This window comes from Salmo salar, chromosome ssa04 (genome assembly GCF_905237065.1).
Source record: "Salmo salar chromosome ssa04, Ssal_v3.1, whole genome shotgun sequence".
In the NCBI taxonomy this organism is placed as follows: domain Eukaryota; kingdom Metazoa; phylum Chordata; class Actinopteri; order Salmoniformes; family Salmonidae; genus Salmo; species Salmo salar.
Window position 1 is genome coordinate 25,331,708 of NC_059445.1, and position 16,446 is coordinate 25,348,153.

General features: G+C 41.8%; 1 protein-coding gene across 7 annotated transcripts in view; it reads left to right on the forward strand.

Moving 5' to 3' along the window:
* The window catches only part of LOC106598658 (T-cell surface antigen CD2), an 80,808-nt gene that overhangs the window by 34,962 nt on the left and 29,400 nt on the right, over positions 1 to 16,446 (forward strand). The window contains exon 1 of one of the 7 annotated variants that reach the window (XM_045716746.1): positions 6,868 to 7,019. The exons of the other annotated variants lie outside the window; for them this stretch is intronic. Within the exon in view, the coding sequence (XP_045572702.1) occupies positions 6,968 to 7,019 (52 nt within the window). The 5' untranslated portion in view covers positions 6,868 to 6,967. Of the gene's footprint in view, positions 1 to 6,867; positions 7,020 to 16,446 lie in introns of those variants that run through there. 7 annotated transcript variants of the gene reach the window in all.

Here is a 16,446-nt window from a genome sequence, read left to right on the forward strand (position 1 = left end):
CCTTGAAGCAGCTCTTTCAGTAGTTTTGTTGGAATAGGGTCCAGTATGCAGCTTGAAGGTTTAGAGGCCATGATATTCATCAATGTGTCAAGAGATATAGTATTAAAACACTTGAGCGTCTCCATTGATACTAGGTCCTCGCAGTGTTGTGCAGACTCATGACAACTGAGCTTTGGAGAAATACGCAGATTTAAAGAGGAGTCCGTAATTTGCTCTCTAATGATCATGGTCTTTTCGTCATAGAAGTTCATGAATTTATCACTACTGAAGTGAAAGCCATCCTCTCTTGGGGAATGCTGCTTTTTAGTTAGCTTTGCAACAGTATACATTTTTTGGGGGGGGATTATTCTTATTTTCCTCAAGTTGGTAAAATAGGATGTTCTAGCCGCAGTGAGGGCTCTTCGATACTGCACTGTACTGTCTTTCCAAGCTAGTCAGAAGACTTCCAGTTTGGTGTAGCGCCATTTCCGTTCCAATTTTCTGGAAGCTTGCTTCAGGGCTTGGGTATTTTCTGTATACCAGGGAGCTAGTTTCTTTTGACAAATGTTTTTGTTTTTAGGGGTCCGACTGCATCTAGGGTATTACTCAAGGTTAAATTGAGTGCCTCAGTTAGGTGGTTAACTGATTTTTGTACTCTTGACGTCCTTGGGTAGGTGGAGGGAGTCTGGAAGGGCATCTAGGAATCTTTGGGTTGTCCGAGAATTTATAGCATGGCTTCTGATGATCCTTGGTTGGGGTCTGAGCAGATTATTTGTTGCGATTGCAAACGTAATAAACGGTGGTCTGAAATACCAGGATTGTGAGGAAAAACATTAAGATCCACAACATTTATTCCACGGGACAAAACTAGGTCCAGAGTATGATTGTGGCAGTGAGTAGGTCCGGAGACATGTTGGACAAAACCCACTGAGTCGATGATGGCTCTGAAAGCCTTTTGGAGTGGGTCTGTGGACTTTTCCATGTGAATATTAAAGTCACCAAAAATGTGAATATTATCTGCCATGACTACAAGATCCGATAGGAACTCAGGGAATTCAGTGAGGAATGCCGTATATGGCCCAGGAGGCCTGTAAACAATAGCTATAAAAAGTGATTGAGTAGACTGCATAGATTGCATGACTAGAATCTCAAAAGATGAAAACGCAGTCGTTTTTTTTTATAAATTGAAATTTGCTATCGCAAATGTTAGCAACACCTCCGCCTTTGCGGGATTCGCGGGGGATATGGTCACTAGTGTAACCAGGATGAGAGACCTTATTTAACACAGTAAATTCATCAGGCTTAAGCCATGTTTCAGTCAGGCTAATCACATCAAGATTATGAACAGTGATTAGTTCATTGACTATAACTGCCTTGGAAGTGAGGGATCTAACATTAAGTAGCCCTAACAGCAGTTACAGTGGGGGGGGAAAGTATTTGATCCCCTGCTGATTTTGTACGTTTGCCCACTTACAAAGAAATGATCAGTCTATAATTATAATGGTAGGTTTATTTGAACAGTGAGAGACAGAATAACAACAAAAAAATCCTGAAAAATGCATGTAAAAAATGTTATAAAATGATTTGCATTTTGATGAGGGAAATAAGTATTTGACCCCTCTGCAAAACATGACTTAGTACTTGGTGGCAAAACCCTTGTTGGCAATCACAGAGGTCAGACGTTTCTTTTGTAGTTGGCCACCAGGTTTGCACACATCTCAGGAGGGATTTTGTCCCACTCCTCTTTGCAGATCTTCTCCAAGTCATTAAGGTTTCGAGGCTGACGTTTGGCAACTCGAACCTTCAGCTCCCTCCACAGAGCTGTGGTCTGGAGACTGGGATTAAGGTCTGGAGACTGGCTAGGCCACTCCAGGACCTTAATGTGCTTCTTCTTGAGCCACTCCTTTGTTGCCTTGGCCGTGTGTTTTGGGTCATTGTCATGCTGGAATACCCATCCACGACCCATTTTCAATGCCCTGGCTGAGGGAAGGATGTTCTCACCCAAGATTTGACGGTACATGGCCCCATCCATCGTCCCTTTGATGCGGTGAAGTTGTCCTGTCCCCTTAGCAGAAAAACACCCCCAAAGCATAATGTTTCCACCTCCATGTTTGACGGTGGATATGGTGTTCTTGGGGTCATAGGCAGCATTCCTCCTCCTCCAAACACGGCGAGTTGAGTTGATGCCAAAGAGCTCCATTTTGGTCTCATCTGACCACAACACTTTCACCAGTTGTCCTCTGAATCATTCAGATGTTCATTGGCAAACTTCAGACGGGCATGTATATGTATTCTTGAGCAGGGGGACCTGGCGGGCACTGCAGGATTTCAGTCCTTTGCGGCGTAGTGTGTTACCAATTGTTTTCTTGGTGACTATGGTCCCAGCTGCCTTGAGATCATTGACAAGATCCTCTCGTGTAGTTCTGGGCTGATTCCTCACCGTTCTCATGATCTTTGCAACCCCACGAGGTGAGATCTTGCATGGAGCCCCAGGCCGAGGGATATTGACAGTTCTTTTGTGTTTCTTCCATTTGCGAATAATCGCACCAAATGTTGTCACCTTCTCACCAAGCTGCTTGGCAATGGTCTTGTAGCCCATTCCAGCCTTGTGTAGGTCTACAATCTTGTCCCTGACATCCTTGGAGAGCTCTTTGGTCTTGGCCATGGTGGAGAGTTTGGAATCTGATTGATTGATTGCTTCTGTGGACAGGTGTCTTTTTTACAGGTAACAAGCTGTGGTTAGGAGCACTCCCTTCAAGAGTGTGCTCCTAATCTCAGCTCGTTACCTGTATAAAAGACACCTGGGAGCCAGAAATCTTTCTGATTGAGAGGGGGTCAAATACTTATTTCCCTCATTAAAATGCAAATCAATTTATAACATTTTTGACATGTGTTTTTCTGGATTTTTGTTGTTATTCTGTCTCTCACTGTTCAAATAAACCTACCATTAAAATTATAGACTGTTCCTTTCTTTATCAGTGGGCAAACGTACAAAATCAGCAGGGGATCAAATACTTTTTTCCCCCACTGTACCTTGCCAGCTAAATCAGCCAACGAGTAGCCAGTTTCTGCTGGCAACACAGACAGCCGGTGCCTCTGATCATCTCTCCAGTGCTGGTCCTATACACCAGTTTTTCAGAAGCTTTGACTTCACACATCCTGTCCGCACACTCTGTGGTGTCTGTGTGGTCCTAAATCCATGTTATTTTACCTGAAATGCACAAGATCCTTTTTTTCCTGGATCTTTGTATAATTGTAACCCATTTTGAGTCACACAAAATCATTTCTTCTCTGAAAATTAATCCACAGATGAAGGGGGAAACACAGTTAGTTTCTAGTAATCTCTCCTCCTTCAGTCTTCTTCTTCCGTGGACTTTATATTGAGGTTGGCAACCAACTCTAAGGTGCATGACCACCACCAACTGGACTGTAGTGTTGAGCTCAGCATTCAATCACCCAAGTGGGTATTTTCCTAAAAAAACAATGAGATGGGAGAAGTGGGACTTGCAGCGCATCATGCGTAAAGAATAGAACCAAGTTCTATTTTAGCACCTGACTATGCAGATGCTCATTGACGCACGCAAGCAGTTTGGATGAAATTATTGAATAACATGTATGTGCAATGCCTCGATCATACCAAGTGTCATTGCGCAAAATGATAGGCAGCATCATCTGGATGTATGTGTGCAACAAAAGTTCAACATTCAACTTCTGTTACCATTTCTGTCAAGCCGTCTACGCATACTGTTTGATGCATACATTCGATAAATCCAATGTATGGACCACACAGAACACACTGCAACTGCTCTGCAAAGCATTGCTGCAAGGCAAACAGCCCATGCCATTGAAAATGAATGTAGGGTATTAGGGGGTAACTAGCCCCCTGAGGTAACTGGTCCCCCCCTGTAATTCACATAAAGACCACAAGATGTCACCAAATTATTTCCCCAACACTTTACCTGGCTGCCACTGTTCTTGCAGAACAAAACATGTCCTCTGAATCATCATAACTTTCGGAGATATTTCAACAAAACGATTTTGTGGTTAAATGTATCAAATTTTTATACATTTTGAAAAAGTTTTAGATATATTCCAATGAAGTTAGATGTATATATTTGTTTTAATATACAAGTAGCTTGTATACTAAATATGTTGGATGAGTGTGTTGTGGTTCCATGTATTAGGGGGTAACTGGCCCCAGTTAGAGAGAGTTTATGCTAACTTGATAGCTAGTAACTTCACTAGCAGTAAATGCTAGCCAGCTAGCTAGTTAACATAAGCTGCTAGGAGGGCTAGCTAGCAACCTTACTACCAAATCGTCTGAGGTAATATAAAATAAAAAGATAACGTAACTTAATTTCAGTTGTAAATGTTTCCACTAGTGACAGATAGCTTTACAGTTAATGTTACTTTATGGCTTTTTAGATATTTTACATCATATAGCTAAAAGGCTAGCACATTTTTTGAGAGAGAGCTTTTTCAATTGGCATCTCTCCCCCGTTTTCAGTCACAGGTGGGGACTGGATTAGGTGTGAGCGGTGCAGGAGGTGGGCTCATGAGTTGTGCTCCAATTTTACTGGGGATAATTTTATTTGTGACGTATATACACATTTGAATTGTGCAATAGCAGAGCATAAGGGAATTGCCACATCAATGTTACACTCAATTAATTTGCTAACCTCTCTGGGCTAGGCAGGACGAATTCGTCCCACCTACGTAACAGCCAGTGTAATCCAGTGGCGCGATTTTCAAATACCTTAACCTGTTATGGCTAGGGGGCAGTATTTTCACGGCTGGATAAAAAACGTACCCGATTTAATCTGGTTACCACTCCTACCCAGTAACTAGAATATGCATATACTTATTACATATGGATAGAAAACACCCTAAAGTTTCTAAAACTGTTTGAATGGTGTCTGTGAGTATAACAGAACTCATTTGGCAGTCAAAAAACTGAGAAGGTTTCATGCAGGAAGTGGCCTGTCTGACAAGGTGTCGTTCTTCTTGTCTCTGTTTATTGAAGAGTGAGGATCTTAGCTGTCCCGTGACACTTCCTACAGCTGCCATAGGGTCTCAGAAGGCGGTAAAAAGCTGAATCGTGGCTTTGCAGGCTCTGGCTGAAAAAAAAGTAGCGCGTTTGGGTAGTGGCTGGTTACAGTACTGTGAGACTCAGGCTCGTGCCCGCGTCGACCGAAAGCTTTGTTTACTTTCCTCTGTTTAGCTAAATGGACATTCCCGGTCGGAATATTATCGCTTTTTTACGAGAAAAATGGCATAAAAATGGATTTTAAACAGCGGTTGACATGCTTCGAAGTACGGTAATGGAATATTTTGATTTTTTTTGTCACGAATTGCGCCATGCGCACGACCCTTATTTACCCTTTCAGATAGTGTCTGGAACGCACGAACAAAACGCCGCAATTTGGATATAACGATGGATTATTTTGGACCAAACCAACATTTGTTATTGAAGTAGCAGTCCTGGGAGTGCATTCTGACGAAGACAACAAAAGGTAATCAAACTTTTATAATAGTAAATCTGATATTGGTGAGTGCTAAACTTGCCGGGTGTCTAAATAGCTAGCCCGTGATGGCTGGGCTATGTACTTAGAATATTGCAAAATATGCTTTCACCAAAAAGCTATTTTAAAATCGGACATATCGAGTGTATAGAGGATTTCTGTATCTATAATTCTTAAAATAATTTATGCTTTTTGTGAACGTTTATCGTGAGTAATTTAGTAAATTGTTAGCAAATTCCTCCGGATGTTTGCGGGGGGGTATGCTAGTTCTGAACGTCACATGCTAATGTAAAAAGCTGTTTTTTGATATAAATATGAACTTGATTGAACAAAACATGCATGTATTGTATAACATAATGTCCTAGGTGTGTCATCTGATGAAGATCATCAAAGGTTAGTGCTGCATTTAGCTGTCTTCTGGGTTTTTGTGACATTATATGCTAGCTTGAAAAATGGGTGTCTGATTATTTCTGGCTTGGTACTCTGCTGACATAATCTAATGTTTTGCTTTCGCTGTAAAGCCTTTTTGAAATCGGACAGTGTGGTTAGATAAAGGAGAGTCTTGTCTTTAAAATGCTGTGAAATAGTCATATGTTTGAAAAATGGAAGTTTTTGTATTTTTGAGGAATTTGTAATTCGCGCCACGCCTATCATTGGATATTGGAGCAGGTGTTCCGCTAGCGGAACGCCTAGATGTAAGAGGTTAAAAATCCTATTACTTCAATTTCTCAAACATATGACTATTTTACAGCTATTTAAAGACAAGACTCTCGTTAATCTATCCACACTGTCCGATTTCAAAAAGGCTTTACAACGAAAGCAGATTGAAGAAATTGAAGTAATAGGATTGTCATGTTAAAGACTGCTGTGATTTAAAGTCTTGCATTATTCAAATAATATTTAGTTCAATTGTACATAATGGATTGTACGGAAAAGGAACAACAAAGAACAAAGAAAATGTATGTGCAGGTGAGTTAAAAAGAGCAATTTTACATCAAATCTCCTCATAGTGTAAATAATAAAAATAAGACAAGACTTAGCTTTTAAGGATTACTTACTTAATCATTTCTAAATAAAACTGATGGGGCAATTATCCCAGGACTTCAAAAAAAGGCCCCTTTTCTAAAAAACAACATTTCATGAAATACCAAAAAGTGTAAACTGTTGCCATTTATTTCCCTTTGTAGTTCATTCGTCTAAGCATGACCTTCATCCACATATCAATTCACATACCATTTTTTTTTCTCCGAACTTTGCTTTTTTTTTGTGTCAGCAGTTAGGCATTGTTCTTAGGGATGCGGCTAGTTACCCCATAGTACCCTACTTCTGGCATACCAAAGTGCAATGAGCCTGTTGGTGTGATCGAGGCGTTACTTCATTTTCCAATGCTGGCCGAATGACGAATTCTTAAAGACTCAACAAGAAGGAATGTAGCCTACATTATAAAGATAACTTGAAAACGAAATATGATGAAAAGTATTAAGGTGGAATGGCCGTTGCTTTGGTGTCATGTTTCAGGTAAGACACTCATTTCATCATAAGCCATTGTCCGGGTTTTGGTGTATTTTTGGGGGGGAAGAGATCAAGCCTCTGACATGTTGAATAAGGAATAAAGTCTGCTCTATTCATGGGACTTCTATCTGCAACATTCGAGAACGTTTTGTAACTTAATGTGGCCCTGGTAACATTACCAGAAACTCAGTATTACGAAGCCGTTCTTAATGTCTTGCACAGTCAGTGTATATTCTTATATTTGTTTGTCATATTTCCGATGTTGGGAAGAGAATAGTTACGCAGAAGGCTATGTATGTTTGTGCACATGGAAGTCCGTGATTAATGTTTACTATAGGTTAATTATCATTTTGACAATGACTATACAAAATCATTATTCAAATTACAAAAATGGGACTTCATGATATTTTTGTCAAAATGACTAAGACTACTGTACATAAAAAAAGAAAAGAGTGCCAATATGACACTGGTTTGGATAGGAAGAAACACTGCTCCTCTATTCATTCACTTATCTAAAGCGTTCGACGCTGTCGACCAATCTTTACTAATTCAAAGGTTGTCTGATCAGGCGTCATGTAGGCTACTAAAGATAACGTTAGTAGTTTTGTTATCTACAGACTGGGTCATTCTAGATAGTTTTAGAGGGCGACTAAACTTTTTTTAACTGCTTTTTGTAAACACATTTGCCTATCATGTTGTCTATGAAAAGTTGAGTTCACAGGAAAGGGAAGTTGTCACTAGTTACCACAGTCAAAATTGGCAAAAAAAAGTGTCTCTGTAGGCAGTGAGCGTGGGTGTGAAATCACCTCCATCTTTAGTTTGACAGTCACACACTGAATACAAACACACACGCTTGCGCAAGGCACACGTTGAATACAAACGTATTTCATTTTTGAAGATCCTAAGAAATATACTGCTCAAAAAAATAAAGGGAACACTTAAACAACACATCCTAGATCTGAATGAAATAAATAATCTTATAAAATACTTTTTTCTTTACATAGTTGAATGTGCTGACAACAAAATCACACAAAAATAATCAATGGAAATCCAATTGATCAACCCATGGAGGTCTGGATTTGGAGTCACACTCAAAATTAAAGTGGAAAACCACACTACAGGCTGATCCAACTTTGATGTAATGTCCTTAAAACAAGTCAAAATGAGGCTCAGTATTGTGTGTGGCCTCCACGTGCCTGTATGACCTCCCTACAACGCCTGGGCATGCTCCTGATGAGGTGGCGGATGGTCTCCTGAGGGATCTCCTCCCAGACCTGGACTAAAGTATCCGCCAACTCCTGGACAGTCTGTGGTGCAACGTGGCGTTGGTGGATGGAGCGAGACATGATGTCCCAGATGTGCTCAATTGGATTCAGGTCTGGGGAACGGGCGGGCAAGTCCATAGCACCAATGCCTTCCTCTTGCAGGAACTGCTGACACACTCCAGCCACATGAGGTCTAGCATTGTCTTGCATTAGGAGGAACCCAGGGCCAACCGCACCAGCATATGGTCTCATAAGGGGTCTGAGGATCTCATCTCGGTACCTAATGGCAGTCAGGCTACCTCTGGCGAGCACATGGAGGGCTGTGCGGCCCCCCAAAGAAATGCCACCCCACACCATGACTGACCCACTGCCAAACCGGTCATGCTGGAGGATGTTGCAGGCAGCAGAACATTCTCCACGGCGTCTCCAGACTCTGTCACGTCTGTCACGTGCTCAGTGTGAACCTGCTTTCATCTGTGAAGAACACAGGGCGCCAGTGGCGAATTTGCCAATCTTGGTGTTCTCTGGCAAATGCCAAACGTCCTGCACGGTGTTGGGCTGTAAGCACAACCCCCACCTGTGGACGTCGGGCCCTCATACCACCCTCATGGAGTCTGTTTCTGACCGTTTGAGCAGACACATGCACATTTGTGGCCTGCTGGATGTCATTTTGCAGGGCTCTGGCAGTGCTCCTCCTGCTCCTCCTTGCACAAAGGCGGAGGTAGCGGTCCTGCTGCTGGGTTGTTGCCCTCCTACGGCCTCCTCCACATCTCCTGATGTACTGGCCTGACTCCTGGTAGCTCCTCCATGCTCTGGACACTACGCTGACAGACACAGCAAAACTTCTTGCCACAGCTCGCATTGATGTGCCATCCTGGATGAGCTGCACTACCTGAGCCACTTGTGTGGGTTGTAGACTCCGTCTCATGCTACCACTAGAGTGAAAGCACCGCCAGCATTCAAAAGTGACGAAACGTCAGCCAGGAAGCATAGGAACTGAGAAGTGTTCTGTGGTCCCCACCTGCAGAACCACTCCTTTATTGGGGGTGTCTTGCTAATTGCCTATAATTTCCACCTGTTGTCTATTCCATTTGCACAACAGCATGTGAAATTTATTGTCAATCAGTGTTGCTTCCTAAGTGGACAGTTTGATTTCACAGAAGTGTGATTGACTTGGAGTTACATTGTGTTGTTGAAGTGTTCCGTTTATTTTTTTGAGCAGTGTATTATATAGTGGTACCAGCAGATGTGTTGTAACACTTTTTGCTTCATGCTATATTTGAGACAAGCTACTGGTATTGTTGCAGTGAACAACAGACTTGTTATGTATGTCATGTACTGTTAAAATATTGTTGATAAATGTTATAACTTTGTAATTGTATTATTTCATTGAGCATATATATACGGTTACTATCTTGTTTTATAATGCTATTTACTTTTCTCATGAGAATGGAGACAGACTATACCATATAGACATACTGACAAGGTGAATGTGCTTTGTATATTAAGCTATACCAGCTCCAGTAAAGAGATCAGAGACTCGGGTGACTTCTACGTCATCTTTACTAAACAACGTAACACAATTAACAATTGAAACAATTAACACAGTAGACAAAACAAGGTTTGTCCACTCCGCAAAAATAGCTTCACTCCTGCTCCTCAAAAGAGGCAAAGACAGTACTTTTCTTGTTGTCAACTGCCTCCACATAGAACATCTCATAATCTCTCTTTAACTGAGACATGGATGGTTCCTTGAGGAGAATATATTCCTCTTCATCCAGGCCACCATACAATAGTTGTTTAAAGGTTGTAACGCGGTCTTCCCCATCCATCCCAATTTCACTAGGGAGGGAAACAGTGCATGTTTGGAGTTCACATCACATTGCTGCCTCTAGGGTGTCCCTTAGAAGAACATCTGCTTCCTTGAAGAAAAAATTATAAATATTAAGAGTAGTTCCTCATTGGGTGATCAAGTCAAATTACAGCCCACTTTCACGATACCACCATTCAAACAAAAGCCCCTATTACTAAAGGGGTTTTCAGTGATATCTATAACTACTCAATAAGTCATCACAACTATTATATCTTGCCATGCATTAAGCCTTCAGCATTGCACACAGCAGGCTACATACCCAGTTCACAGCTCCCAGTTCGCTGTGCATTTTGTTTTCAGTATCGTCTCGAAAGAAAACAGATTGTGATCATTAAGTAATGTAAGGGAACCTCTAGGGATGTGTGTACAAGAATGCACCTTACTTTAGCTAATAGCCTATACAGTACCTGATCCTGCAGAGCTCAATGCTGATGTGAGGGGGGGAGTTAAGTCTTTAAACATTGGTTTAGGACTATACCACTCATCATATGACACCTACCTGTAGTGGGTTTTGTTTTCTATGCCTTTTTCGATCTTTCAACCTCTCTTCTTCAGATCTTAGTGAGTGAATTACATATATTACATACATTCAATATACAAATATATTCAGGTCAGCCTGGCACAGTGAAACAAGTGATTTTAAGGATGCAAATTAATGTTTTTATGATGTTCAAGACTTATGGCATGGGAAAGATTTGCAGGAGACCTAGGCACCACCATCGCCTAATTTGCTGCATGTTTTCCTTTGAAAAAGAAAATCACACAATCGGATGGGGATTCCAAAAAAACATTTTTCACTAGTGATGAGAACTTCATAATGTATACGTACCTCAGTGAAATCACACTGTGCTTCCATTGCAATGTACAGAGCGTACTGCAAGTTAAGAAAGATTAAGTTTTATAGTAATGATAACAACATTAATGATAATAGTAAGTAATAATAATACCCCCCCAGGAATACATTTCAGGATGTAGAAGACATCCTACCCAAGAAGTCAGAGCATGTCACATCAGCGTCCAGCTCTGCAGGAGTTTGATGTATGAATTGCATATGTAGTGTAAAAACTGTAGGAAATAGGTACCAAAAAGTGTCAAGAATAATAAACAAGAAAAGGTATGAGCAATAACAATAGTGTCCTTTGCATGCTGCAAGCACAGAAGTAATAACTTTTCATATGTTATATCAGAAAGTAGGACTAATATAATATACTGAATAGCCAGCATCTTACATTTACATTACATTTACATTTAAGTCATTTAGCAGACGCTCTTATCCAGAGCGACTTACAAATTGGTGCATTCACCTTATGATATCCAGTGGAACAACCACTTTACAATAGTGCATCTAAATCTTTTAAGGGGGGGGGGTTAGAAGGATTACTTTATCCTATCCTAGGTATTCCTTAAAGAGGTGGGGTTTCAGGTGTCTCCGGAAGGTGGTGACTGACTCCGCTGTCCTGGCGTCGTGAGGGAGCTTGTTCCACCATTGGGGTGCCAGAGCAGCGAACAGTTTTGACTGGGCTGAGCGGGAGCTGTGCTTCCTCAGAGGTAGGGGGGCCAGCAGGCCAGAGGTGGATGAACGCAGTGCCCTTGTTTGGGTGTAGGGCCTGATCAGAGCCTGAAGGTATGGAGGTGCCGTTCCCTTCAAAGCTCCGTAGGCAATCACCATGGTCTTGTAGCGGATGCGAGCTTCAACTGGAAGCCAGTGGAGAGAGCGGAGGAGCGGGGTGACGTGAGAGAACTTGGGAAGGTTGAACACCAGACGGGCTGCGGCGTTCTGGATGAGTTGTAGGGGTTTAATGGCACAGGCAGGGAGCCCAGCCAACAGCGAGTTGCAGTAATCCAGACGGGAGATGACAAGTGCCTGGATTAGGACCTGTGCCGCTTCCTGTGTGAGGCAGGGTCGTACTCTGCGAATGTTGTAGAGCATGAACCTACAGGATCGGGTCACCGCCTTGATGTTAGTGGAGAACGACAGGGTGTTGTCCAGGATCACGCCAAGGTTCTTAGCACTCTGGGAGGAGGACACAAGGGAGTTGTCAACCGTGATGGCGAGATCATGGAACGGGCAGTCCTTCCCCGGGAGGAAGAGCAGCTCCGTCTTGCCGAGGTTTAGTTTGAGCTGGTGATCCGTCATCCACACTGATATGTCTGACAGACATGCAGAGATGCGATTCGCCGCCTGGTTATCAGAAGGGGGAAAGGAGAAGATTAATTGTGTGTCGTCTGCATAGCAATGATAGGAGAGACCATGTGAGGATATGACAGAGCCAAGTGACTTGGTGTATAGCGAGAATAGGAGAGGGCCTAGAACAGAGCCCTGGGGGACACCAGTGGTGAGAGCGCATGGTGCGGAGACAGATTCTCACCTGTCAGGTAGGACGCAATCCAAGCGTGGGCCGCGCCGGAGATGCCCAACTCGGAGAGGGTGGAGAGGAGGATCTGATGGTTCACAGTATCAAAGGCAGCAGATAGGTCTAGAAGGATGAGAGCAGAGGAGAGAGAGTTAGCTTTAGCAGTGCGGAGAGCCTCCGTGACACAGAGAAGAGCAGTCTCAGTTGAATGCCCAGTCTTGAAACCTGACTGATTAGGATCAAGAAGGTCATTCTGAGAGAGATAGCAGGAGAGCTGGCCAAGGACGGCACGTTCAAGAGTTTTGGAGAGAAAAGAAAGAAGGGATACTGGTCTGTAGTTGTTGACATCGGAGGGATCAAGTGTAGGTTTTTTCAGAAGGGGTGCAACTCTCGCTCTCTTGAAGACGGAAGGGACGTAGCCAGCGGTCAAGGTTGAGTTGATGAGCGAGGTGAGGAAGGGGAGAAGGTCTCCGGAAATGGTCTGGAGAAGAGAGGAGGGGATAGGGTCAAGTGGGCAGGTTGTTGGGCGGCCGGCCGTCACAAGACGCGAGATTTCATCTGGAGAGAGAGGGGAGAAAGAGGTCAAAGCACAGGGTAGGGCAGTGTGAGCAGGACCAGCGGTGTCGTTTGACTTAGCAAACGAGGATCGTATATCGTCAACCTTCTTTTCAAAATGGTTGACGAAGTCATCCGCGGAGGGGGGGGGGGGGGAGGGGGAGGAGGATTCAGGAGGGAGGAGAAGGTAGCAAAGAGCTTCCTAGGGTTAGAGGCAGATGCTTGGAATTTAAATGTCTTACCATCACAACAAACACCCCACAGTTGTTTGAGAAACCTTGCTTTGGTAGGCCGTGACGTTTGAACAAGGTGCAATTTTCAATAAAGGAATGACAAACAAATGGTACAGTTAAGTGGAATAATTTAAAGGAATATCTAATCTGAAAATCATCCACATCAAAAGTCCTCCAAGGTCCAGGGGACAAGATCCGAGCAATGTTTCTGTGAACACGGTGCATGTGAAAGTAAAGAAAAAGTACAATTCAACAGCTTTTTATACTCCAGCATGCATAACAGTTTTGAACACAGTTGGAACTGAATTAGCCCAAGTATTTTTCACAACATGTATGAGTTTTGCTGGACCAGAAAATGTATTTTTGACTGCAAACACATCATTTCTCACATCAATGCACTCACATGCCAAAAATCTTCCCTTGGACACTGTTTCAAAGCAATCTATATGCTTTCTTCGTACATGTGTTTTGAAGTTTTTCTTATTTAACTTCAGTTTGCAGTGTGGACAAGTTATAATGACTTTTGAGACCAGGTGATTTCATTATTGTATATACTATGTGTAGGCTGTGTAGATGTGTAACTAAGGGAATGGCATCAACAATACACATTTAGAGCCAGCCAAACACAACAAGGCATACATTGAAGAAACACAGACATTCAATGATCAAATCGATTACATAACTGTACATGTAAACCTAGGCTTACTGCTCACGTAGACAAATTTGTCCAAATAAGATTCCCTCATTGTGAGCAATTAGCTAGCTCAGGTGCAAATGGGTGCTAATTAACGCTATGCTAACATCTGTGCGGTAGTTTGTCATATAAAAATATACCACTGCACTGGTATAACATGAATATTACCAAATACATTATGCATAATGACAGTCTTACTTACTTCCATGGTTTATGTTTTTATCCATGTAGGTTAGCTTAGGTTCAATTAAGATTTGCTTTCGTTCACGTTGATACCTTCGACGTTTACCTCAACTTGGGTGACCTTGAAGGAGACGGTAAGGGTTTGGATTAATTTCGTTTGACTCCGCCCGCATTGAGCTCGGCCCCAAACTGCACACTGCAGTCAGGGGCTTCTCGAGGATCTTTGGCTAAATTGGGGGACTTGTCCAATAAGAAACACCTTTTTTCCTTGATATTAGGAAAGGTGTCCAACAGGTTGATTTTAGGTCCTGTATGTCTTACTGTCTATATATATTATATAGGTCTTCCTGTACAACATTTTTACATACACCTGTATGCAGATGACAATGTTGTGTATACTATTGCCCCCACTGTTGACCAGGCTTTTTCGGAGCTGCAATCTGCCTTTGTTGAACTGAAATGGCCTCTTTATGCATTTAAAACCAAGTACATGATGTTTTCCAATTCACCTAAAAATGTATCTGATGATTTATGCACATGTACATTGGATTGTGCCCACGTTGATCGTGTCTCGCTTTTAAATATCTGGACATCTGGATTGACGAAAAGTTATCTTTTAAAAAGCTTATGGAAATAAGGATCTGACCCTTTTTTCAATTTTCGTCTAAAATGACATAAGCAAATCTAACTGCCTGTAGCTCAGAACCTGAAGCAAGGATATACATATTCTTGATACCATTTGAAAGGAAACACTTTGAACTTTGTGGAAATGTGAAATGAATGTAGTAGAATATAACACATTAGATCTGGTAAAAGATAAACAATGAAAAAATCTTCTTTTTTTAACCATCATCTTTGAAATGCAAGAGAAAGGCCATAATGTATTATTTCAGCCCAGGCGCAATTTAGATTTTTGCCACTAGATGGCAGCAGTGTACGTGGAAAGTTTTAGACTGATCCAATGAACCATTGTATATCTGTTAAAAACGTTGTATCAAGACTGCCCAAATGTGCCTAATTGGTTTATTAACTTCTTATGGATAGGTGGAACTTTAGCGTCCCACCTGGCCAACATTCGGTGAAATTGCAGAGCGCGAAATTCAAATTAAATTACTATAATTAATAAACTTTCATGAAATCACAAGTGCAATACGTCAAAAGAAAGCTTAACTTGTTGTTAATCCAGCCACCGTGTCAGATTTCAAAAAGGCTTTACGGCAAAAGCAAACCGTGCGATTATTTGAGAACAGCACCCAGCACACAAATGCATAACAAATCATTTTCAACCAGGGAGTTGCGACACGAAAGTCAGAAATAGCGATATAATATATGCCTTACCTCTTTGAAGATCTTCTTCTGTTGGCACTCCAAAATGTCCCAGTTACATCACAAATTATCCTTTTGTTTGATAATGTCTGTCTTTATATCTATAAAAACTCAGTTTAGCTGGTGTGCTTTAGTCAAAAATCCACTCAGTTTCCCTCCGTCAAGATGCATACAAAATGAATCCCACACGTTACTAATAAACTTTTCCAAACAAGTCAAATAATGTTTATAATCAAACCTTAGGTATCCTATTACGCAAATAAACAATACAAATTAAGACGGAGAATCGTTATTGTCTTTACCGGAGATAAACAAAAAGAACGCGCACTCATCCATGCGCATGGAAACACTACAAGCCAAAATGGGAGCCACCTAGAAAAACTACAATTTCTGGGTAATTTTTCCAAAAACCAGCCTGAAACTCTTTCTAAAGACTGTTGACATCTAGTGGAAGCCCTAGGAATTGCAATCGGGCACGATTTCGCCCTGTTATAAAAGTGCCAGCCATTGAAATCAGTGGTAGGACGATTTTTTGGGAGGGGGGGATGGTTTGTCCTCGGGGTTTCGCCTGCCATTTCAGTTCTGTTATACTCACAGACATTATTTTAACAGTTTTAGAAACTTTAGAGTGTTTTCTATCCGAATCTACCATTATATGCATATCCTAGCTTCTGGGCCTGAGTAGCAGGCAGTTTACTTTGCGCATGCTTTTCATCCAGATGTCAAAATACTGCCCCCTAGCCCAAAGAGGTTTTAATATTTTCAAGTTCATAATTGTGCACTCTGCTCAAACAATAGCATGGTATTATTTTACTGTAATAGCTACTGTAATTTGGACAGTGCAGTTAGATTAACAAGAATTTAAGCTTTCTGCCCATATCAGATATGTCTCTGTTCTTAGATTTTATTTTTTGCTACTGACAACCTCATGCTACTCACATTAGCCTACG